At 43.1% G+C, this 25,921-nt stretch overlaps 1 protein-coding gene across 1 annotated transcript in view; it reads left to right on the top strand.

The window, feature by feature from the left end:
* USH2A (usherin) overlaps window positions 1-25,921 on the top strand; it is a 1,179,609-nt gene that overhangs the window by 868,375 nt on the left and 285,313 nt on the right. The window contains exons 51-52 of the mRNA XM_040430191.1: window positions 12,794-12,933; window positions 20,485-20,595. Of these exons, the coding sequence (XP_040286125.1) occupies window positions 12,794-12,933; window positions 20,485-20,595 (251 nt within the window). The remainder of the gene's footprint in view (window positions 1-12,793; window positions 12,934-20,484; window positions 20,596-25,921) is intronic.

Genomic DNA, 25,921 nt, shown 5'->3' with positions numbered 1-25,921 from the left:
GGAGTGCTTGGAGCACTATTAGTGCCATAAACATATTATCCCCCAAAAATAATTTTCCTGAGCTGATACTGTGCGAGGGTGCCCCCCACAGTAATAGTGCTCCCCAAAGTCTCACCGATAGAAATAATTATCTGCCAGAGTGGACTTATTAACAGTGTCCCTAATAGTAATAATGCCCTCATTGTGCCCATACTAGTCTTCATGTTCCCCATAGTCCTCATTTAGTAATAATTCTCCTTATAATGCCCTCTAATGTGTGCCAGTACAAAAAATAACCCCTTGTAATGTGCCCCAGTACAAAAAAATACCCCCTTACATACCCCAGTTAGGGCTAACTTTTTATATCAGACCCTCATATCACACATTAAATCAGAACCCCATATCACACCTCAAATCAGAAGCCCATATCACACTTTAAATCAGACCCCCCATATAAGACCTCAAATCAGACCCCCATATCAGACCTCAAATCAGACCCCCCCATCATACCTCAAATCAGAACCCCACATCACACTTTAAATCAGAACCACATATCAGACCCCCATATGTGACTTCAGATTAGACCCCCTTATCAGACCTCAAATGAGAAGCCAATATCAGATCCTCACATTGAACCCCCATATCAAACCGCAGATAAGACTCCCATGAGACCTCCATGTTAGACTCCCATATCCGACCCCCTTTAGATCTCCATGTCAGACCCCCATATCAGATGTCAGATCAGTCCCCCTTTAGACCTCCATGTTAGACCCCCATCAGACCTCAGAACAGAGCCAAAATAAATAAATTTACTTACCTCTCCTGCTTCACTGCTACTCTGCTTATTATGGCGGTCTCTCCTGCACTCAGCTCTCCTTGGTCTTCTCTGGGCCTGCGCTGCGGTAACACCAATCCCCCACACGGTGATTGGGGTTGCCGTTTGTTCTGTTTGTCACCATAAGAATCCAATGATTACTTATTATAGTCATCTAGGGTAACTTAAAAAAAATATGTTTTAAAAAAGTTTTTTTTTTATATATAAAAAATAAAAATAATTTCCTGTAATTAAAATAAAAAGAAATAGATAATAAAAAAATATCATAGGCAAAGCCGTATCCCAAAAGGCCCATAATTTTAGAATATAAAAGTATTTATCCCATATGGTGAATACTGTAATGTAAAAAAAAATCAAAATGGCCGATTTCACGTGCCTCAAAAAATTTTATAAAAATGTATCAAAAAGTCATACACGTTATAAAATAATATCAATAAAAACTAAAGATCACCCTGTAAAAAATGAGCACCCATACAGCTTCATAGACTTAACTATACAAAAGTTATGGGGGTTGGAATATGGTGATGCTACTTTTTTTTTGGTCAGTTTTTAAAACACAAGAAAAATTCTATAAATGTGGTATTGCTGTTATCTTACTGACCCGGGAAATTAAGTTAACAGGTCATTTTTACCACACCACAGAACACTGTAAAAACAAAACCTATAAAATTGTGATGAAATTGCTTTTTTCTACAATTCCACCCAATTCGGAATTTTATTTTCAGCTTCCTAAAACATTGTATGCAATACAAAATGGTGCCATCAGAAAGTATAACTTATCCTGAAAAAAATAAAAATAAATCATATAATTATGGATCCAGGAAGGCAAGAGGTAAAAAACATAAAACCCTTCAGGGCTAAAAGGGTTAAAGGGGCTCTCCGAGACCAGGAACCTCTTTTGATATTTTTAGGCATGCATGTGTGACATGATCGTAGACGGCATGTCAAACTTCCAGTCCAACAGGGACCAGAAGCAAAGAATAAGGGAGCCCAGAACTGGACCTGGAGCCCCAGTGAAAGGTATATTTTATTAAATCTCTGCACCCTGCATAATATTATCAAAAGGGGTTCCCAGTCTCAGAGAACCCCTTTAAACAAAGGCTGTGTCAAGGTGAAGGTGAACACACACAGCTGTAATTGTGACTGACATTCTCTTCATAGATCAAGGAAGGAAAGAAAGCCTTTGAAAGAACATATCTTCTGAGGATTTGGGGATTTCTTCTTGTTTTTGTTAACATACATACGGGGGTGCCACAGAGCGCCGGCATAGAGAAGCCCATATATAAATAGATATACATAAACATACACATAGATAAGTTTTCGAGATGGTAAAGATACCAAGAAGACATATGAGCTCTTCCAATTCTTATGGGTGGGCAGGGGCCTTTGCATATCCTTACAGGTTGTATTGGCCCCTTCTGGTCCCAGGGCCCCACACAAGGATGGAGTAGTGATTAACCCAACAGAACAGGTATGTCACGGATCAGCAGATATGAACCCACTGTGCCACTGACTGGCTATACTCTGAAGGGACGTGTCTAAGCAACTACCTGGTTTTCACTAGAGCCTCAGATGGTGAGGACAGACTTGAGCCGTTAGGGTAGTTGCCAGGAGCTACTACAGAGCAGTCCCCGAGTCCGAGGCAGCTGATCCGGGTGGACCAGGAGATACCTGGGTAGGTACCAGCAGTACAGTGTAGTCAGGCAGGCATGGTTGTCAGACAGGCAAAAGGACAGGGCATGCGGCAGAGGTACAGGTCAGGCAATCTGGGTCGGCAACGGAAGAGTCAATGCAAGCAGGCAGGGAACAGACGAGAAGCAGAGTCCAGAAACGAAGCATAAGTCAGGAGCACACGTGAGTATCAGGAACTTAGCAAACACAAGGACTTTGACACTGAGGCATCTGGGAAGGGGCTGAGCCACCTTAATACTTTCCGGAGAGCCTGGGTTGGTCAGTGAGGTCACATGACCCAACCCCTTGCCCCCAGGGCAGTGAATCCAAACACCAGCAATCAAGCATGCTGTGGCCAGGGCTAAATGGAACCCATGGAGCGGAATCCTCAGCACCACAGCACGTACAGGCGACAGAGTCCAGGACTGCAGCGGTGGACAGAAGAATCATCGCTGAGCACGGCGCCTAGGTCCACGGCGGTAAGCAGGGGAACAGCGGCGTACTGCAGCCGCTTTTACAAGGTGTTTACTCAGAACTGAGACAACTAACATGGAAGTTACAGACTCTCTCACAGAGAATACAGGTTCAAAGGTTATGTACACCTTCGCAGGCAAATTATTATAATTTTTTTGCATTTAACTCCTTTTGGGCTAAAAAATAATTTTTTCATTTGGTCTTTATTAAAAAATATTGAGGCCTTCTGTCACAAAGAGTTAATGTGAATAGTACTTTTTACTTTCACTTTGTGCCCATCATCTAATAAACCTTATCTCTAATGTATTAAGAAGTCATAAACACTTATTTAAAGGCTATGCACACCTTCAGAGACAATTTTTGTTTATGATTGCATTTTTATCATTTTTGGGTTAAAATCTTATTTTTTGTTGTTCTTTGTTAAAAATATTCAGCCGTTCAGTCACAAAGGGTTAACAGTTTTTCTAGCTGTGTGACTGGTACTTTCACTTTGTGCCAGTCGGTCATCTAATAAACCTTATCTCTAAATTACTAAGAGGTCATAAACCTTTATTTAACCCACATTCTTATCAGTAAGATAATGACTGAGATATAATGAGTGTTTATAATGTCAGAGAGCAGAGATAAGGACCCCGTCTGCTCCCCAAATGACGGAAAAGACAGAAAATCCACAGGCTGCTACTACACCATCTCCACTATGTACACAAAAAAGATTCCATATTTTCAATAAAGACTAATTGAAAAAAGGATTTTTAGCTCAAAAGAAGTACAATGCAATAATAAATAAATGGCCTGCAAAGGTGTAGTGTACCTAGCCTTTAAGCCACATTCTTCTCAGTAAAATAAGAACTGAGCTACAATGAGTGTTTATAATGTCAGAGAGCAGAGATAAGGAGCCCCTCAGATTAGCAGGGCTGACGGAGCAGAGAGGAAATTCAGATCCCTCTATTACAGAATCTCAGCCCTGTACAGAAAACAGGGCTCAATATTTCCAATTTAAAAAATGATTTTAGCTCAAAAGGAGTACAATGCAATATTTAAACATATTGCCCCTGTCACGGCTGAGGATGGGGGAAATCCTCAGCCGTGCGCTGCCATGTGCTGTAGGCCTACTCGGCCAGGAGAACAGGATAGGGAGCAGGTCACCTCCTACAGCATCCCTACCCTGACCCTAACTCCTAACTGCATGGGCCGACCTTAAAGGTAGGAGGACCCATGCGCAGGAACCTCGGATCCCTAACTCACCCTCCGTCCGATCCCTGCGCTAGGAGTCAGGGTAAGACGACCTACTCCTCCTAGGCACGGAGGAGCAGGAGTCTCAATGGCCAAGCTGTTGGGAAAAGGGGAACTCATACAGCCTTACGGGAATGACAGGCGAACTATTAGTTCCACCAACCTGTCACAGCCTTGCTGACTGGATCCCTGCGCAAACAGGAATCCAGAACCGTAAGCTGCACCAAACACATAGAAAGGTCCCAACAGAACATAACATACAACATCAACACACAGCAGACATAAACATAAGGACAATATCTTTATGACCACAGGGGTGGCTCTCACTGGCAGATAGTAACACAGGAGGCTGCTCCAGCAAGCATGGCTGAAACAACCCATAGACCTGTGCAAACAGTGAGGCTTTATAGGCCAGGAAGCCACACCCCACAGTCGGACACACCCAGTGACACACACACACACACTGGGAAGGAAGTTAACCCTTCCAGCACCACAGAAGGGAAAAACACCACTTAAAAGGGAAGTGCACACAATACATAAAACACAGTGTACACCATACACACACACCTAACATAAAAGAAGTCAGGTGAGACCGCATGCCAAAGCAGCAAGCTGCCTAGCACCGCTCAGGCTGCATAGCTGAGAATGCTGAACAGAACTGTGAGGCCACACACAGCGACCCCCACCTGTGGTTGAACACACAAACTAAAACCGCAGGCAACCCCATGCGGTAAGGATTAACGGACATAGCCATGGCCGTGACAGCCCCCAAAGGTGTACATAAACCTTAATGGTTACACACTTCTTTACACAGGCACAAAACATGGTTGTTACGTTTCCAGGTGCTGGCACTAAACTTGTTGGTTACACTTCCTGGCAGAGGCACAATGCTTGGCAGTTACAGTGAACGCGCATCAGGTGATATTCCACCTAGAAGTGCTTGCCCTGTCTCATGCCTCACACACTTTGGAGCAGGTATCAGTCCATATTATCAGTCACAGTCTCAGTGCGGTTTACTTCACCCCACACACTGTTTAGGCCCAATGCGCTCCCTCATGTGACTTGACCCAGTCAGTGCATGGTACCATGGCCATAAAGGGGTTCTCCAAAATTTAACAATTGATTACCTATTTTTAGTATAGGTCATTAAAGCGGTTATCCCATGATGAATGTAAAAAAATGAAAATGTACCTCACATGGATCCAGAGATCTCCAAATTCATGGCTCTAATTGCTCTGCTAGATTTATTTCAAGCTGGCAGCTCAGGGGGCATGTCCTTTCTGCTGCAGCTTAGGGGTCATGAAACTCTCTCCCTATGATAACTCAGGAGGCAAGTTAAAGGATGAAAATGAGCATGTGCAACCATCTCAGTGAGCCAGAGGAAGAAATAAGAAAAAAAAAAACAGCAGGTGGCGCTATACAGATACATTTTGTTGAATAACTCAGCAGCTATACTCAATTTTTTATTACATAAAATTACAAAAGCATTCAGATCCAGGTGCTGGTTTGAAAACTGTAGAATATAGTTAATGGGAAACCCTTTTATTATCCAATCGGTGGAGGTCTAACAGATGTTTGGGAGTACCTTCCTGTGCCAGAAATACACAGTTCTGCCCATTCGTGCAGAGGACAGAGCTTGCTATTGCAGTGCTCCCCCTTTGCGGTGAAAGGGGGGGCAGCACTGCAGTCACCAGCATAAAAGGATCTCAGACCTGATCCTATCCAGGTGAAGGCAGCTAATATTCCTAAACATGAGGATGCAGTTCAGGCACATGGGGACCGCAGGTGGTCACCGACCGTCAGTTGGGTGTCACCACCTTAAATTGTAATAAAGGGGTCGCCCATGAGTATAACAAAAGAAAGTAGTAGTAGTAGTAGTAGTAGTTGACATTACAAAAACTTGGCTTCTTTGTTCAAAAAACAGTGCCACTCTTGTCCACGGGCAGTGTTTGGTACTGCAGCTCAACCCTTGTTCATGTTCAATTTAAAGTGGCTGTCCCATCACATATAATGGGGCATATCGCTAGGATATGCCCCCATTGTCTGATAGGTGCGGGACCCGCCTCTGGTTTCCCGTGGTCCTGCCGCCACTAAACGCCCTCCCCATACAAGTGAATGGGAGCGCACGGCACTTGTGCGGCCACTGCTCCCATTAATTTCTAAGGGGCCGACAGAAACAGCCCATCCAGCGCTTGGCTATTTTCGGCGGCCCCATAGAAATGAATAGAGGGCGGGTGCGCATGCGCAGTGCGCCCTCCACCAACTTTCCCCGCTCCGCTTTTGGTGTAGGTGCGGGTCCCACAGAAGGGACCCGCTCCTATCAGGCAATGGGTGCATATCCTAGAGATATGCCCCCACTGTCTATGATGGGACAACCCCTTTAACTGCATTCACTTGAGTTAGACTGACCTGCAGTACCAAACACAGCCTATGGAAAAGAGCAGCGCTGTTTCTGGAAGAAAGCAGCCATATTGTTTATACAGTAAAATCCATAGACAAGTTGATTAAACTTTCCTGTTAATTCACCCGATTCTCCCTTACTGAAAATCAATTTCATTTCCGTCACAAGCAGGCACTTGTTTGCTCGACAAGTCGCCATGAAAAGACCTTCTATAATTTGTTAGGAGAATAAAAATAAAAATTATTGCATTTTACAGATTAATTCTCCTATTAACCACTGTTTAGGCTCCGGATCAATACGCGGAACCGCACGGCGGGAGATTCCAAATGGCTTTTATTGACAAATTGCGCTGGATTCTCTCAGCCGACGAGCCGTAATGAAATAATGTAGCAATTTGTCAACGGCAACACAGCGGTTCTCCAACGATTAGCAAATTCACAAAATATGCCCCCGTATAGTAGACAGTAATTAAAATCTGATTGGGGGAGCGAATTATAAATTATTCTGAAGTGTCCACGTTTGGCCTTCGGTAAAATGCGGCCAATGTCATCGTGTGGTCATCGCTTCTATGATTTCCGCATTATGTTATTCCTTTGCGGTTCTAAACAACATTACGATGTGACTAATGGGGGTGAAATGATCATTATTATTATTTTTTTACATAAAAAGTCCCAGTTCCTCGCCCTTTATCCTCTATTATAGCAATAATTGAGCCTCCTTTTATGGCCGGACGTCGCCGCTAGTCAACAAGCGTTCGATGGGTTTATTATGTCTATATGATGATTAACTGGACGCGTTTGGACCTAATCACAAAAGCGTTTACATTGGGAGGCAACCCTCGCAACGCAGCCAGTGTAGTCGTATCGTATAATTTAGTGCCAGATGGACATAATGATGGGATGAAGAGGATATAACATTAGCGCGGCCTCGCTGCCAGTAAAGCCGACTCGTCTGATTCCCACCAATATAGCTGTTTGCTCTGAATAACTAATTTAATAAAAAACTGAATTGCTCAAGTCAGCGTCAACCCTTATAATTCAATTTGAATACATCAGCCGCGGCTCTTTTTGTTTTTTTTGTTTTTTGTTTTTGTTTTACTTTTTTTTTTTTTTTCTTGGCTTTCTCTGTTTCTGTACCTTTCACATTGAAAATGGATGATGCGAGGATTCTGCGGAGAGGGGAGATGTATATACTGCAATGTCTGCTGTTTTATTCGGGCTGGATTTTATTTATTTATAAAATCCCTTCCAATTGCTGACAGTAAATGACAGGTAGGTATTGGATGCACGGGCATTGTGCCCGCTGATCCTGCCGGCGAAAATGCGTCAAAACAAGGGTTTCTTTTTTGTGTTGAGAAAGGATTTGGTCCCGTTAGTCGAACACAAGAAAATAAAAAAAAACATAATAATTTATACTAAGTGTTGGGGGCGTACCAAGTAACCATTAGAGATGTGTGAATTGGTTCTAAACTAATCAAATTCAACCAGAAATTTCCCAAAATTCGGGTGGAAACTGGATCTTAGATTTGATTTGGGTGGATTTCTCAAAAAGGAATCAACCATTTTTCCAATCGGAAAACAGGAAGAAGAAGAAGATGAAGAAAGATCACCCTGGCAGGTGTTGGTGTTTACATACTGGCAGGCATTTTTGGACTATTTAAAATAAAAATAAAATAATAAATTTAAAGGAGTTTTCCTAGACTTTACTACTGATGCACAATAGAAAGAGTAAAAGTCCAGCTCACCAGTAATCCATAGTGCACGGACAAGCCAAGGCTGGCCCAGTATGAACACTTTACTACTGATGACCTATCCTCTGTATCTGTATCAGACTGGTGGGGGTCTGACACCTGGGATCAGCTGTTCGAGAAGGTACCGGCGCTTGCAGTAGCACCGCTACCTTCTCGCAGCTTTCCCGAGGTCACATGGGCGAAGCGCAGCTCAGCCCCACTGAAGTGAATAGGGCTGAGCTGCAATACCAAGCACAGCCACTATATAATGTACGGCGCTGTGCTTGGTGAGTATAGGGCAAGACCGGCACGTTCACAAATGGGTGTCAGACCTCCTCTAATCAGATACTGATGACCTATCAAGACGGGAGCAGACGGCCTCTCCACGAGCAAGTGGATGAGGTGAGTATTTTTTTCACCCCTGAAGTCACAGATGCCACGATCAGCATTGATGGGACATCTGAGGGGTTAAATGGCGGGGGTGCTGGGTGCTTGTCATTGCGCCCGCTCCATACAATGGAAAGCGATTTGTGACAAAGTCATTCATAACAAATGAAATTTCTTGTCGAAGTTCGGCAAAGCAGCCGAATCGCATTTTTCAAAACTTCGCTCATCTCTACTAGTAACCATTGGACCCAATAGAAAAAGTTGAAATAGGACCCCAATATACAGTAATGAATATTAGAGACGAGCAAAGTTATGAAAAATTCCATTCGGCAGCTTCGCCAAAGTTTGAGAAGAAATTCCATTTGTCACAAATGGCTATAAATCAGGTATACCCAGGCCTCTCTGCATAAAAGCTGTGTTTACAAATCTGGTGCAAACTGATGTCAATACAGTGACATCCGTCCTCCATTGAAGTGTAGGTTACATAAAACGGAAACGTTCGTTTCCGTTTAAAGAACAGGCAGACGGATTCGTCAGACGGAAGGCTGAAAACCAGTGAAACGCTGGTGTCAACCCCAAGGGCGCACCGCAAATGAGGCAAGGTGAGGCAATTGCCTCAGGGAGCACCAGGTACGGGCAAGAGAGGGCAGCGGAAGGGAGATGGGCAATGAGCGCTTTCATTGTGGAAACGCTCATCTTTACATATTCAACTGCATCGCTGTACTCAGGACAACAATACAGTTGAATGCCACAACGGGACACGGGAGCATTGTTTCCTGTAATAGGCTTTAGTCTTTGTTTCTGTAGCCTATCAGAGGCCGGTGTCATCATTATCGTCCTGCCTGAGCCAGGCTGCATAGAGCTCAGGGCACGGACTACTCCTGAGTAGCAGACGGTGTACCCCTCTAGCGTTTGGCTCCAGATCTCCCACTGCTTCCAGCCTGCTTTCTCACAGGCAGGCTGCCACCCTTGCCTCCTGATGATGACGATTCCCCATCTTCACTCAGCTCCCACGTGCGATTGGCTACATCTACAGTCAGGTCCATAAATATTGGGACAGCGACAGAATTCTAACATTTTTGGCTCTATACACCACCACAATGGATTTGAAATGAAACTAACAAAATGTGCTTTACCTGCAGACTGTCAGCTTAAATTTGAGGGTATTTACATCCAAATCGGGTGAACGGTGCAGGGATTACAACAGTTTGCATATGTCCCTCCTAGTTGTTAAGGGACCAAAAGTAATGGGACACAATAATAATCATAAATCAAACTTTCACTTTTTAATACTTGGTTGCAAATCCTTTGCAGTCAATTACAGCCTGAAGTCTGGAACGCATAGACATCACCAGACGCTGGGTTTCATCCCTGGTGATGCTCTGCCAGGCCTCTACTGCAACTGTCTTCAGTTCCTGCTTGTTTTTGGGGCATTTTCCCTTCAGTTTTGTCTTCAGCAAGTGAAATGCTCAATCGGATTCAGGTCAGGTGATTGACTCGGCCATTGCATAACATTCCACTTCTTTCCCTTAAAAAACTCTTTGGTTGCTTTTGCAGTATGCTTTGGGTCATTGTCCATCTGCACTGTGAAGCGCAGTCCAATGAGTTCCGAAGCATTTGGCTGAATATGAGCAGATAATATTGCCCGAAACACTTCAGAATTCCTCCTGCTGCTTTTGTCAGCAGTCACATCATCAATAAATACAAGATAACCTGTTCCATTGGCAGCCATACATGCCCACGCCATGACACTACCACCTGTAAAGTAAACCGCAGCACTCTCCAGCCTTGTATATCCAAAGGTTTATTCACTAGCAAAAATGCAACGTTTCGACCTGTGTGGTCTTTTTCAAGCCTGGGGGAGCTCAGGACTGACTCCCGACACGGCTGGCACCACCACATTAAGGAACGGTATTTACCCTTTTTCCATTGTGCTGCTACACTTTGTTTTCTTATAAGTTAATGGCACTACCACCACCATGCTTCACTGATGAGGTGGTATGCTTAGGATCATGAGCAGTTCCTTTCCTTCTCCACACTCTTCTCTTCCCATCACTGGTACAAGTTGATCTTGGTCTCATCTGTCCATAGGATGTTGTTCCAGAACTGTGAATTCTTTTTTAGATGTCGTTTGGCAAACTCTAATCTGGCCTTCCTGTTTTTGAGGCTCGCCAATTGTTTACATCTTGTGGTGAACCCTCTGTTTTCACTCTGGTGAAGTCTTCTCTTGATTGTTCACTTTGACACACATACACCTACCTCCCGGAGAGTGTTCTTGATCTGGCCAACTGTTGTGAAGGGTGTTTTCATCACCAGGAAAAGAATTCTTCGGTCATCCACCACAGTTGTTTTCCGTGGTCTTTCGGGTCTTTTGGTGTTGCTGAGCTCACCGATGCGTTCCTTCTTTTTAATAATGTTCCAAACAGTTGTTTTGGCCGCGCCTAATGTTTTTGCTATCTCTCTGATGGGTTTGTTGTGTTTTTCAGCCTAATGATGGCTTGCTTCACTGATAGTGACAGCTCTTTGGATCTCATCTTGAGAGTTGACAGCAACAGATTCTAAATTCAAATAGCACACTTGAAATGAACTCTTTTATCTGTTCATTGTAATTGGGATAATGAGGGAATAACACACACCTGGTCATGGAAGAGCTGAGAAGCCAATTGTCCCATTACTTTTGGTCCCTTAACAAGTGGGAGACACATATGCAAACTGTTGTAATTTCGTTCACCTGATTTGGATGTAAATACCCTCTCAAATTAAAGCTGACAGTCTGCAGTTAAAGCACATCTTGTTCGTTTAATTTCAAATCCATTGAGCCAAAAATGTTAGAATTGTGTCAATGTCCCAATATTTATGGGCCTGGCTGTACATATGTTTGCAAGTCACTTGTGTCACCTTCACCTGTCTCTTGAGTGCATCCCTGACCTCTCAAAACATGTGCTCCCACCTGACTGTCATCATCGGTAGTTGCACGCCTAATGGAGTTTGCAGCGGACCTCTCCTGCAAGTCTTTGCTGGCCTGTAGCTACTGACTGTGCTCACAAAGCTCATTATCACTGTATAGCGGAGCAGAGCCGGCAGCTACCATTACTTGGCTAACAGACGGAGCAGCAAAAGCAAAGGGCAGGAAATTCGGATTAATTTTGAATCAGAGTTTTCCTAAACTTCGGATCGAATTGCATTTCGAATGCTTCGCTCAACACTAATGATAATGAATATGTTATCTCAGGGTAAGAAATATTTCCTTAGTCTCTCAGTAACCTACAGATGTGTCCTTACTTACCTTTCATCTTGGCTTTACATGAGAGGTTGGAAATGATCAGCTTAGAAACAAAATAAAAACATGATTCCCCGATATTCAGTCGAGAGTTGTTTATGCTATTTGTCTCTCTATGTCACCTTCTGGTGGTTGTGATGTGGATTGCAGCCTTTTTTTTTTTCTAGTTTCAATGTAGTACATTTGTATTATAAAATTTTGACAATTTTTTTCAGTTACATTCCCCTGAAAGGAGCGTTAATTGGATAGTTACTGTGCAAGACCCAAAGACATAGCTTGGAGAATTTGTGAAGGCTTCCTTGGCTTTAACCAAGGAAAATTGACATATTCAGAAAAAAATCCTGCAGGAATAAATGAGAGATCCTTCAGCTCATTTCTAGGGATGAGCGAAGCAAGCTTCGGATCCAAGATCCGAAGTTGCTTCACTCAAAACTTCGTTTTGATGCTGTACAGGGATCCGTCTTAAGTTTTAAAATGGTTTTCCAATAAAAAAAATCTAATCCTAAAGTTATTCACCGCAGTCATGTGTAACATCAGTGATAACAAATTTGCCTTGCCGGAGCACTTACATTTTAATGTTGTACAGAGACGGATCTCCGTACAGTGTTATAACGAAGTTTGGAGCAAAGCAACTTTGGATCTTGGATCCAAATCTCACTTCCCTCAACCCTATTAATTTCTTTAGATCAGTCCACAGACAAACAGTTGTGTGAACCCAACGTTACCACTGAAACATTCCTATTTTCATTCGACTGACTTATGTTTTCTATGACAGGTGTGTTGCCGTCATGTTTTCTATGACAGAAAGGACGGATATGAGTGCTGTGAACAGGACTATGTTGCATCCATTGACAATGCATCACGGATATGTTGTGAAGGTCAATTTCATGTAGTAAAGCCCAACCATCAGTGCTGTGGAGGATATTATGTCAAACTTCATACCGGTAATGAAAATGTTCTAATTGTTTTATAAACATGAAAATGCTTAAAGGGATTATTCCGTGATTAATATAAAAAAATGAAAATCAGACATCATATAGTACCTGATGATCTCTTTCTAGCAAAGCTAGAACCAGCCCTGGACCTCACATGGGTCCAGAGATCTCCCCATTCATTGCTCTGATTGCTCTGCTAGATTTAATTCAAGCTGGCAGCTCAAAGGTGTGTCTTTTCTGCCATGGCTGTCTATTACTTTCTCAGGGGGAATGCCCTTTCTGTTGCAGCTCTCGTCATGTAACTGTCACAGCTTCTAACAGTCGATACAGCTGCTGGCATTTGAAGGATGGAACTGAGCATATGTGTCCACCTCGTTGAGGTGGACAGAGAAATAAGGAAAAAAACAAACATCAGGTGGAGAGGCTGTTTTTATGTAGAATATTTTGCATGGGACAGCCCCATGAAATGGTCGCTGTACTTTGAACACTTTGTGTACATATAAGAATAAGTGACTATAAGAAACTTTGTAATATACGTGTATCAGACCAGAAAAAGATTATTCTATCTCACCCACTTCTATACTAGCATTCTTTGAGAGACAAGAGGGCTGTCAGCTCACTTAAGGATCAGATTACATGATACCCATAGAAGACTATAGAGGGAAGAAAATTAGCTACAGTGAGAGAGAGACAGAGAAAAAAGAGCCAGTTTAAAGAAACAGAAACTCACATTCTGCCCATCAAGCTCTATGAAGTGGGGAAGAAGAATGAGCTGCTAAAAGGAGAAAAATGCATTTTTCTACGATAGAGTTATTATAAAGTTTCTTATATTCACCTGTAGTATTGATTGATGCACATTTTGTTGAAAGTACTGGTGACTACAGTGCTGCCCCCATTGAAGTGAATGGGAGCAGCACTGCAATAACCAGCTGTACTCTGAGGATGTAGTTGTGTAGTTGTAGTGCCTATTCCAGCATAAGAGCTTCTCTCCCAAACAGCTGATTGGTGTGGGTGAGGAGTATCAGATCCCTGCCCATCTGATATTGATGACCTATCCTAGGGACAGGTTGTTGAATCCTGAAGAGCCCCTTCAATGTAAAGATGGTTCTCGGACCCATTTCATTCTTACTTTTCATTCATCTTTTCTCATTTACTGTTACATACATGGTGCCAACTTATTTTTGGAGTGCTATGTACAGGACATGACTGCCATAATACCACTAGGGCTCACAATCTCAAATTTTTCTATCCCTGACATATAAACAACCATATAAATAATGAGTGGCTCCATCATCTTTAGGACATATTATTTAAAGAAAGGGATGGAACTGACACAGCACAGAGGAGACCGGACATAACTGGGTTTGGAGGTGTAGACAAGGGAAGGTTGGTAATAAGAGGGGAGGGGCAAGACTTAGCTCAATGATCGGTAAGTAAGTGTGGAGGGGTTTTAGGTACCTTGTGGGAGATACGTTGCATTCACCTTCTCACCACAGATCTGCAGCTGTTAAAAGCCACCCCCCCCCCTCCCCTCTTAATGATTGTGATCCAGTGAGGGTTTTTTTTTGTCTTCTGTGCTTGCCTTGTTTGTCATGACAGCTGTCGTAAGACGTTCATGTAAGGCAGTTATGGTGGATCTTCTTTAGTGCTCATCAAAGGTATAATAATCCTTTGTGAGTGTAAGTGTCAAAAAAGGATCAAGGGGAAGTACCCTATATAAATACAGTATATCACCTTGAGTTGGCTCGGTGTAACCAGGGATCATGCAGTAGGGTACTGCTTGGAATAGGCCTTCTGAGATATCCTTCAAGTGTCTCTATTTAAAGTGATTGTAATTATAAAGCAGCTGTTTTCAGAGGGTGGAGCATAAGGTAAAAAGCAAGGACTGAAGTCAATGTCTGTTCTGGAGAATAATTATTGAAGGCCGGAGCTGAACAGAGGATTGTTAGACTTAAAAAAGTGAACACATAGCAGATCATCTGGATCAGGATTCAGGACTCTGGAAACAACTGCACACAGCATTCACTATACCCAACAAAGAGGCACAGAAACTAAAGGTACTTAAAGGCATAACAATCAAAAAGCAGATCCCAGCAAACCCCAGAATAAGCAAGTTGATAACCAGATTCAGGTGGAAGGCAGGTGCATAAATGTCTCAAACAAAGTCAGTGAGAAAATGGCAAGAAATCCCTGTTACTCATAGCAGATATTAAGGCCTCTTTCACAATACCGTATGGCTATTTCAGTGTTTTGCGGTCCGTTTTTCACGGATAAATTTTTTTGTTTCTATTATGTTTACGTTTCGGTTCCGTTTTTCCGTATGGCATATACAGTATACAGTAATTACATAGAACAAATTGGGCTGGGCATAACATTTTCAGTAGATGGTTCCGCAAAAAACTGAACGGATACGGAAGACATACGGATGCATTTCCGTATGCATTCGGGGTTTTTTGCGGACCTATTGATTTTAATGGAGCCACGGAACGTGATTTGCGGCCAAATATTGGACATGTTCTATCTTTGCGCGGAACGGAGATACGGAAACACGGAAACGGAATACATACGGAGTACATTCGTTTTTTTTTTTGCGGAACCATTGAAATGAATGGTTCCATATACGGAACGCAAAAAAACGGCCAGCAAAACGGAATAAAAAAACGGTAGTGTGAAAGAGGCCTAAGACATAAAGGCTATGAACCCCTTTGGGGGCAATTTTTCGTTATTGTATTTTACTCATTTTGGGCTAAAAATCTTTTTTTCAATTGGTCTTTATTCAAAATATTCAGCTGTTCTGTCACAAAAGGTTAACTGTCTAGATACTTTCACTTTGTGCCAGTCCGCTAATAAAACTTATCTCTAAATTAATAATAGCTCATAAACACTTATTAAAGCCACATTCTTGTTAGTAAGATAAGAATTAAGCCATAATATAGTGTTTATAAGGTCAGAGATAAAGAGCCATCAGCTGAGTTCCCTGATGGAACACAGTAAAAATACAGAGCCTGCTACTAGAATCTCAAGGCTGTACAGAGAAAGGGGCTTAACATTTTTAACAAAGACCAATTGAATTTTTTATTTTTTTGCTCAAAACGTATACAATGCAATAATAAAAAATACCCTGTACATAGCCTTTAAATAGGTGAAAGGCAGCCATCCCAGATAATCTGACTATGAGAATCATAGGGATGAGCAAAAGACGTCTGAGCAAAGTAGATAGTAGGGTTTTCGCACAAACGGGCCACCAAGTGTACATGATAAGCCTAGTTAATTGGAAGCACCCAGTCTGACGGCATTCTCACAGAGGACATACAAATTTCATAGAATGTTTCTGGTCTTAGGCTAGTTTCACACTTGCGGCAAGAAACTCCAGCAGGTTGTTCCGGCAGGTGAACAGCCTGTTGGATCCATGCTGCCGCTAGTGCACACGTGCCACTGGACTACCGCTCCGGCCCCATTGACTATAATAGGGGCAGGCCGGAGGTCCGGTGGAAGCACGGCAAACATGCCGAGAGGCGGCCGGAATAAAACTACGACATGTCGTAGTTTTATTCCGGCCGCCTCTCGGCATGTTTGCCGTTCGGCTGCCGGAACTCCGGCCCGTCCCCATTATAGTCAATGGGGCAAGAGCGGTATTCCGGGGTCACGCGTGCACTAGCGGCAGCACGCATCCGACAGGCTGTTCACCTGCCGGAACAGCCTGCCGGAGTTTTTTGCCACTAGTGTGAAAGTGCCCTTATTCGAACCAGGACCCCATTAGTATAAAGTAGCAGTCGTAACCACGGAGACATACAATTGTCTAGTTTTTTCCATTTCTTTTATCTAGTAACCCTTGTCCTAAAATAAACTCTTCTAAATCTGGTTTATACAATACTGTACAATTCCGTCTTTTATAAATGCTGCAAAATAGATACAGACTAATCCAGGATTAGAGTGTATTCTATTGCTTTATATTTAGCTTATTTTCTAGTCTGGAGGAAATATAGAAACATCATTCTGTACTTTTAGTTACTGGTGTCTTTATCTAGCTGTAATCTACTGAAGTCCCAAGGGGGCAGGCGAGTGGTGGATTTGTTTCTAATTTATTGAGCCAGACAAATTCAGATACTGTAATTACTGTGAGCTCAGTTTTCTTATATAGATCTCTGAATATCCTGCATAAACACAGGGTGAAATTATAATATTGTGCAGCCACCACTAGAGGGAGCTTTTACGTTTACTGCAGCCACCACTAGGGGAGCTTATAAGTTTACTGCATACTTTTTATTATTGAGGCCAGTGTATGAATAGTATGCAGTAAGCTCTGGTAGGTGATTAGCTGCAATATCAAGCAGTGCTCATAGACAGGGGAGGTGCTGTTCCTGTGGGGAAAAAAGCATCCTTTATTACTACTTACATACAACCCTGACAAGGATTCTGTAGTCAGTTTTCCTTTATGCTGTACGGCTGGTTGCACATATATAATTTGTGTCTGGCCATCTGTTTCATGCCAGAGCTGAACCCAACTGATTGGTGTGTACATAGCCTTTGTGCACTTTAGTGTACAGTCTGGCATCCATAGCCTAAAAGCACTTGACAGAAAAATGCTGCATGCTATGCTTTGCTGTCCAACACTAGGAGACATCTGGCCTCAAAACTGGTGCACAAGATGCCAGAAACAATCCCAAACAAAACTATGAGATCACATCTGGCAACAGTTTCTCTCTGGCGTTTCTGTACTATGCCAGAAGGTAACTACAATGGATGGCATATACAGTACATGGGAACTCGGTCTAAGTTTGGTGGCTACAACATGGTAACCACCAAGATGTTATTGAACAGACAAAAACAACCGTGGAAGAGGAGAGTGTTGAGCAGGGGAAGCCCACCATAGCGTTTCCTAGCCCTCGCAACCGCAAGCCCTAAGAGCACCTGTGACAAGCCCGGTCTGAAAGAACCGGCCAGATTGCCGTAGAGTGAAATGCCTTTGTAGAGAGTAGTGGTCCAGGCAGACTGAGCTTTGGGGTTGTGCAGGACCTTTCCTCTCTTCCATGAACTTCCAGAGCCACATGTTAACATCCAGCATGGGTCACATATGGCACTTCAGCCAATGACTAGCTGCAGCAGTAACTTGTCCCCGAAGTGGCACGTGACCCAGTGATGTTCCACTTGGGAAGCACGAGATCTTGTCCCTGCCAGATGTTTACCTGTGATACTGGAAGTCCAGAGAAGACAGTGGTGAACGCTAGGATCCGTAACCGAACATCGGAGAACAGGTAAGTATGCTGGATCCAACAGGTCCTGCAAAGTGGGGTGGGGTTTAAAAATTGATATGGGCTAAACAACCTCTTGGAGTGTGCCATGCCTAAAGACTGTGAGTATGTACTGTATGTACTCCACATGGAGAGAGTTTGTGGCCTGTGTAAACTGTGTGCTACATGAAGAGAAGCCATAGCCTATCTTTAGTACTGCCACTACAGCAGCGTCGACTGAAGTTCCTTGGGCCCACCAGAGGAAAGGATTCTGAAGGCCCACACTTTGTGTATACCTGACATGTGCACACCTACTTTTAATAAATTTTTATATCCGTGCATATGCAGGACTTATCAACTATAATGTTTAATAGGACATATGGTGGTTATTCGTCCCGAGGCGAGCTCTAAATTAAATTGTCTTCTGCTGGACCTTAGTGCTCTGTCATAGTATGGGTCCATTATTTTGTCAAAGCTTGGGCTCACCAGAGGATCCTCTGGTACATTGGTGGATCAGTCCTAACCTACCCTAGAGAGAGACTCCATGGCAGAGATTTTAACACCCATTGGACTGGGTGGAATGCCAAAGGAGTAAGGAAGACAGTTGCCTCTTGTGAGCCTTGTAATCACCCAAGTAAGTTGAGTAAAATTGGTGTTCAAAAGTGTGCCTGATTCGTTCCCCCAACCTTGAATGGTAGACCATGTATATCTCCATCCGGCCAAAAAAATCCTCAGTAGGGTCTGCCCCGCTTACAAGAAACTTTACTTTGCTCTGATTCGGTGTCCCAACACGAAAGTGTATGCCCAAGTTTGATCCTTCAGAATTAAGGATCAGAATTGATGGTTGAGCTCTGTTGTTCCTTTGCAGATTGTCCCTGCACATCAACACTCACAGTCACTTCTGGTACTGTGAACACCAGTACTACCCCTTTTGCTTGAATAAGCTGAAGTGGGTCCCAGTCCCTTAATTTTTGTGATTGGTTGGGGATCCTAAAGAATGGACCCCCAACATTCATAATGTTCAGGCATATCCTGGTTCAGAGAGAACATCATAATTAAATTGGCTGTAGAACATGCCGTGAGCAGTGCCTGAACAACAACCTCAAATCCAACCAGTATCTTATTATATCCTAGGTGAGCACACTGGGACTTTTAGAGCAATGTATTTATACAATGTACACCTTGAGATTCTTGCAAGGTTCTCCTGAGAGGCTTGAAAATCCTTGTTCCTGAGTTTTTGCCTGTTGCATCTTGAACAGTCAGGGTCAATAACGGTCAGCAGTGCCCCAGGGAATTAATACTCATGACTGATACTGATGGGTCCATTGACCAAGATTATGATGCTAACAAGAATCTCACTGCGGTTAACAGATGCCATTAAATCAGGATACGATGTCCTCAAAAATTATCTTGAGAACATATCTGGCACAATAAGTGTCCTCACCGGGAGTTTGCATGTGTAATGAATTGAGGTCCAGCCTATTGCGTGTTTTCTTGGCTATTTTTCGTTTCTTCTACACTGTCACCATGGTAGTCCCACAATCTTCCTGAATTGCAATACCCATTAGTTCAGATCACAGATGTAGACTCTCTACTGATTGGTTGGCATTACTTCCAGCATAATACTTTTTTTTATGTGCAAAGGTACTTGAAATTCTGCCAATTTCACTCCGCACATCTCCCAGCTTTAAACCCTGGCAAAGTAATTCATATATCACAATATTCTGAATGCTCCGATGATGTCATCAGAAAATGCTATTACACAGGAGAACCAGCAAAGGCAGTTAAATAGTCTCATTAATCTCAATGCTCCATTATGGAAAGAATTTATTTTATAAACTCTATCTCCATCCAGTGGTCGGTGAGAATTCATCTGTGTTTACATCTTTGGAAAAGAAATTATTGGACTTGCTGTAAATCAGTACTAACTAGAGGAAAGCCAGTGGACTAGAGAAGAGCGATGACATAATATCCAGCCTGAAGAGAATATATGTAGACAGTCCCTAGGAAAAAAATCTTCACCATCTGGGACTTTCGTGGCTTATCGGGCGACATCCATGATTTACATTGCATATAATGAGACGTTTTGAAAACTGATCAATAGAGAAATGGTAAAAATTATTCATCTAAATTTAATGCAATTATGAAACACAAAATGAGGGAAGCCTACACTATTTCCTTCTTTTAGAACCTTGTGCACACGCAGGGCCGAGTCAATATATCCATGGCCATACACATTAGATGAATATCGGACAAACTTGCTGACTTAGACAGGACTGGCCGACTATCTAACGTGTATGAGGGTGTTCCGATTCTTCCCTGACTGCAGACTTCATGGGAAGGAAAGATCGGGACTTGGATTTCAACATGCTCAATCCTTTTATTCTCAAGGAAGATGGCAGCAAATTCTGTAAATCCCTTCCCCCTATTGAGAATACATGTACAGTACTCTTGGCTGAGCTCACTTGTTTATGAAGAGGGGGGATAGCCCAGAAGGAATAGCTGCCTGTAGTCAGAAATCCAAGTGTGATGCCGGCAGTCCATGCCCACAAAATCTCCTCTCTCCCAGTAGTCCACTGCCTGTTTATTGGCTTGACCCTGTGCTGCCTGTCCTGGTGCTCCTTTAGGGCACATGCATGTTCTTCCCAGCCAGCAAGCGCACTAGCTAACCTGTCCCCAGCTAATGGCAGCATTACCTGGGGTATATAGGGTGCCTTCACCTATGGGAAAGTGCCAGAGTGAAAGGCTCTTGGCTTGGTGAGTCCTGCAAAGGTGCAGTATTGTATTGTTCTGACCTCCCATGCCCGACCTCTGCCTATTTTATCGTATTGACCCTTTGCCACCTGCCCCAACTTTTTGCCTGTGTACCAGATTGCCCCTGTCCTGCCTGCCCTGACTTTTTGCCTGACTACCTTACTGCATGAACTCTGCCTGTCCTGACCTCAGCATGTCCTCTGACTACACTCTTGCCTGTCCCCTTGGTGCCACTGACCATGCATGTCTACTGACCATGCTCTTGCCTGTCCCCTTGGTGCTGTGCACCGGTGTCTTTTGACCCACCTGGGTCAGTAGCCTCTGAACAAAGACTATACCTAGAGGAAGCAACTTGGTGGCCCCGCAGCAAACTCTAGATCCCCCTACCAGGGTGAAAGGGTAAAAGCTAAAGGTCTATCTTGACAATGCCCTCAGGGATAGCTCCAAGACAAATCCATTCAACAGGCACAGTGGGTCCACACCTGCTGTATTACACTATGCTATCAGGTCTCCTTTAGTGGGGGCCCATAAACAAGGAAACAGAAGACTGTGAAGGCCTCAGGGCAATTACCTCACAGCCATTCGTATTAAAGTTGTATGGAGACATACAGAATCCATACAGTTCCTTATTGTGGAGCAGTAGTCAATATGCAAGTCCTGTTTTGGAGCTTCCATATAGTACTGTATCCTCCCCTAGAAATGCTTACAGTACAGCACAAAATACAACATTGCTAATTTCAAGTCACCAAAGATTTCTCTGAAAACAATTTTCAAAACTTGAGTGACCACACAACAAGGTCAACCATAGAGCTTTCAGAGCCATTCATGTTGTGATCATTTAAAAAAAACATCATGAATAAAACATGTTAATGCAAGAATCTAGGGTTGAGACAACATCTATACAACACCTGTTGCCTGGTGCATCACAAATTTAAACTTTATGGGGGAGTAGCATAGAGAAAACTACTAATTTGACATCTCAGAATGGCTTGTAGAAAATTCAAATATCAGGTGACAAAGATTTAATGATTTGATGAAACCCAAATTGGGCTTCATCACCATAAACAAATGCTATATTAGAAATTGCCAAATCCGTCTAAGGATCTGTTCACATTGGCCTTCCTCCCATTCTGTCTGTAGCATCATTCATGCCATAAAAATAAAAAAAACTGTTAGAACCCATTTGAAACCAGTGTGATTCACTATAATCCACTGGGATCCATTTCAAAATAAATCCGTTGCACCAGTCATGGCTCTGCTGCAAAGCCATGAATGTAATACAACTAGATCTTAAAATGGCAGAAGTAGCATCATGCTATGGGAATGCTTCAATGTATCAGGCCCTGGGAAGCTAAAGGGGTCGTCTGAGAGACAACTAATCACCTACCCACAGGACTGCCACTCCAAAAGGGGGACACAAGATCTGGATTTTCATGATTGGTGGGTGTCTCTGAGGTCAGATATGTGATAGGTTGTCATTCTGGGACAATTCATTCATTAAAAAAAAAAAACATCATAGAAGAAAACTTCTACAGTGTTTAAGCTGCAAATCAACAAACACCAAATCTACGCAGGAATAGCTGTCCAGAACTTATAAGGGTTTGGAAAACTCTTGAATATGACTGCAACAAAAAACTAGTGGGTGCTTTCCTAACAGATCCTATGCCACTGCTGTGGTTCTCCTACTCAGGCTCTATAGCAGTGACGTCACATCACCAGCACGTGACTGCTGAATCCCTTCACTGGCCTTGTTGGGTGCACCGCGGTGGCCAGTGATTGGCTGCAGTGGTCACGTCTGGTCAATGTGATATCACCGCTCTAACCAGGTAAACAGATCCCAGCCTGAAGAACCAGAGCAGCGATGCAGGATCTTTCCAGAAAGTACTTACCAGTTCTTTATTATAGGTGGATCCTGGGAGTTTTCCGGTTTCCTTCCAAAACTGGACAACCCCTTTAATTCAATTTAGAATTTGTGGCTAGACTTGTTCCTTACAGTCCCCATTCCCAGTTGGAAAAATGTGTCCACATGTAAAAAAATCTGATGGAGACTCAATGCTACAGCAAATCAGAGAGTACCAAATCTTTGTTGAAAAAAAAAACAAATGGGCAAAAGCACTACTCAGAACGCTCTGCCCCTTCAGCTTTCATCAGCTCTGTTTGGGTTTTTGAGGCCATGGAGCAAGGTTCTGTAGAAGGTATATGGAATCTGTACTGCATATGCTCGAAAAGTCAATGAGAACCAATGAAAGCTGAAGAGGCCGAGTGCTCTGAGCAGCACTCTGCCCCTTTATTTTTCAACAATGGTTTAGTTACCCTTTTAAAAAGTTTAAGTGGTTGTCCGGGTTCAGAGCTGAACCTGGACATAACCCCTCCTTCACTCATTCGCGCAGGGCAAGGGTTGTTTGTTTACATTCCCACACTGCTAGGTGGAGGCTTCAGCCTAGCAGTGATCCAGGTGACGTCACAAGCACTAATGGGCGGTCTTTAGCTCTGCCCTAGCCTGTAAAACAGCGTAGGGCAGCGCTATAGTGTCTGCCCATTAGTGACTGTGACGTCACCAGGCTCACTGTTAGGCTGAAGCCTCCGCCTAGCAGTGTGGGAATGTAAACAAACAACCCTTGCCCTGCGCGAATGAGTGAAGGAGGGGTTATGTCCAGGTTCAGCTCTGAACCCGGACAACCACTTAAACTTTTTAAAAGGGTAACTAAACCATTGTTGAAAAATAAAGGGGCAGACCAGGGCAAGGGGGAGCATCGGAGCATGAGATGCTGAATGAGTGAAGAAGGGGTGTCATAGTCATGTATAATTAGGGTGTAATTCACTTTGTAGAGATTTTTTGTCCACTGATATTTAGGCTGTGTACACACTGAGGTCATCCATTATGTGTCATGGTGCGGGTCCATTAGGATCTGTTTGCCTACCTTCACAATGGTTTGGTCCAGGTTTTCTTTTACTAGAGAGAATAGTGGGACATTATACTCTAATCTTACCTTTAAACACCAATGGAAACCTGAGGAAAGAGAGCCAACACAAGTGTGAACAGAGCCGAAAAAAGAATGCAAGTCACAATAAACTATGACATTTTTTTAGAGGGGTGTATGCTTATTAATTGCATGTACAGTATGTATGCAGGAATTCTGAATGCACCCTATCTATAAGCACAGCCAATTATTTTTCAAAGATTCTGGTTTGTAGGATTTTTATATTCTATGCAATCGTGCATCGTTTCAGAATATCATTATTGACCAGGTAATTTGATCTTAAAGGGGATGTTCATGTTGATTAAACTTTTTGCTGGAATAATTAAACATGTCAACACAATCATGTTATTAATTAGGTGTAATTAATCATTCTGTGCTCTAAAGTTGTAAATTGCCTCGATCTGCTTTTGTCTGTCTACACGGATTGACGCTCACATCTCCTGACAACCACGGAAGGGTTTATTTTAAGTTCAGGTGTTCATATAGCACAGACCGAAGCGAAATAATCTGCAATTCCACCACTGACTTGTAAGAACTGTGTTGATTGTGTATAATCAAGCGGTTTTGATATACTTTGATATACTTAAAGGTACAAAGGAATATTCCAGACATAAGTGATACTCTGTGTTAAGCCTGGTGCAGGGCTTAAAGTTGTTGTCCTGTGAAAAATATTCTACATTTTTCAAACCAGCACCTGGATAGGAATACTTTTGTAATTGCATGTAATAAAAAATTTAGTTTAGCCACTGAGTTATTCAATAAAATGTATCTGCATAGCGCCACCTGCTGTTTTTTTTTTTTCTTATTTCTTTGTCCGGCTCAATGAGATGGCCGCACATGCTCAGTTTCAGCTTTCAACTGCCTCTTGAGCTGTGATAGGGAGAGCTGAGACACGCCCCCTGAGCTGTGATAGGTAGAGCATGGACACGCCCCCTGAGCTGCAGCAGAAAAGACACTCCCCTTGAGCTTTCATCTTAATATAAATCTAGCAGAGCAATGAATGAGGAGATCTCTGGACCCATGTGAGGTACAGGGCTGGTTCTAACATTGTGAGAAATAGATTTTCATGTTCTATATGATGTCTGATTTTCAATTTTTACATTAGTCATGTGATAACCCCTTTAAGGGGGCAGAGAAAAGCATTTGGATCTGTGTGTCATGCTCCTCCCCTAGGCATAACACAGTGTACAGTTCTGCCTCAAGTGTTCCTTTAAAAGCAGTTTGTCCACAGAAAATTCACTGGTAAACCAGGCATAATGCCTTTAGGCCTAGCTCAATTAAACGTAGGTGGAGCAACGGTGCACAGAGTGGCTTGGGCCCGCCCATGGTGCACGTAACTCCTCATTTGCATATGGATTAAATGTACTTTTCCTCCAGAATGAAGCAACGGATCGCTAAGTGAAAGGTACCATTATATTCGACTGAGCTAGTCCTACAAGCCATAAATTTACCAGCTACGTTGACTGCTACATCTCTTCTGTACTTTTAGCCTGGTGGTGCCTGGCAGTGAAGAGTAGAAATGGGGAATGCTATCTGAAGTTCTGAATATAGGGTCTGAGGCCTAGAAAAGGCTAATTTGGGGTCTGGTCTTGGGGTCTCTAAACACATAGGATCTTCTGTAGGGTCTGTATTTTGGGGCAGTCCGGGTTCTGTATTTGACTGGGTTTGGTCTTAAGTCTGTAATTTTTAGGCAGTCTGTGTAATAAACGTACCTATCTGGGCTCCAGTGGTGCGATCCTCAGCCTCTGCAGGCCGCGTCGGGAGAGACGCACTGCTGAGCCACGGTGATGGGACCGGATCCTTAGTAACAGAATGCAATGTTCTGCATCTCCCTGCAGCAGTGGGCTGATAAGCTCGGCTTCTATATTACTGTGTACTAATGTTTCTGACTAATTGGGTACCGAGTCATGGACCAGGTTCTGATCCAGGGACTCAGCGATCTTTTTAAATCCCTTCTTGGCCATGCAGCATTGCCAGTAATAGTCTTTGGACTCATAGCAGTGTTGCTGGTTTTTGTGCTTTATTGGATTG

This window comes from Bufo bufo, chromosome 4 (assembly GCF_905171765.1).
Source record: "Bufo bufo chromosome 4, aBufBuf1.1, whole genome shotgun sequence".
Classification (NCBI taxonomy): domain Eukaryota; kingdom Metazoa; phylum Chordata; class Amphibia; order Anura; family Bufonidae; genus Bufo; species Bufo bufo.
Note: the sequence above shows the minus strand (reverse complement) of the source record. Positions and strands in the feature narration are given on the sequence as shown.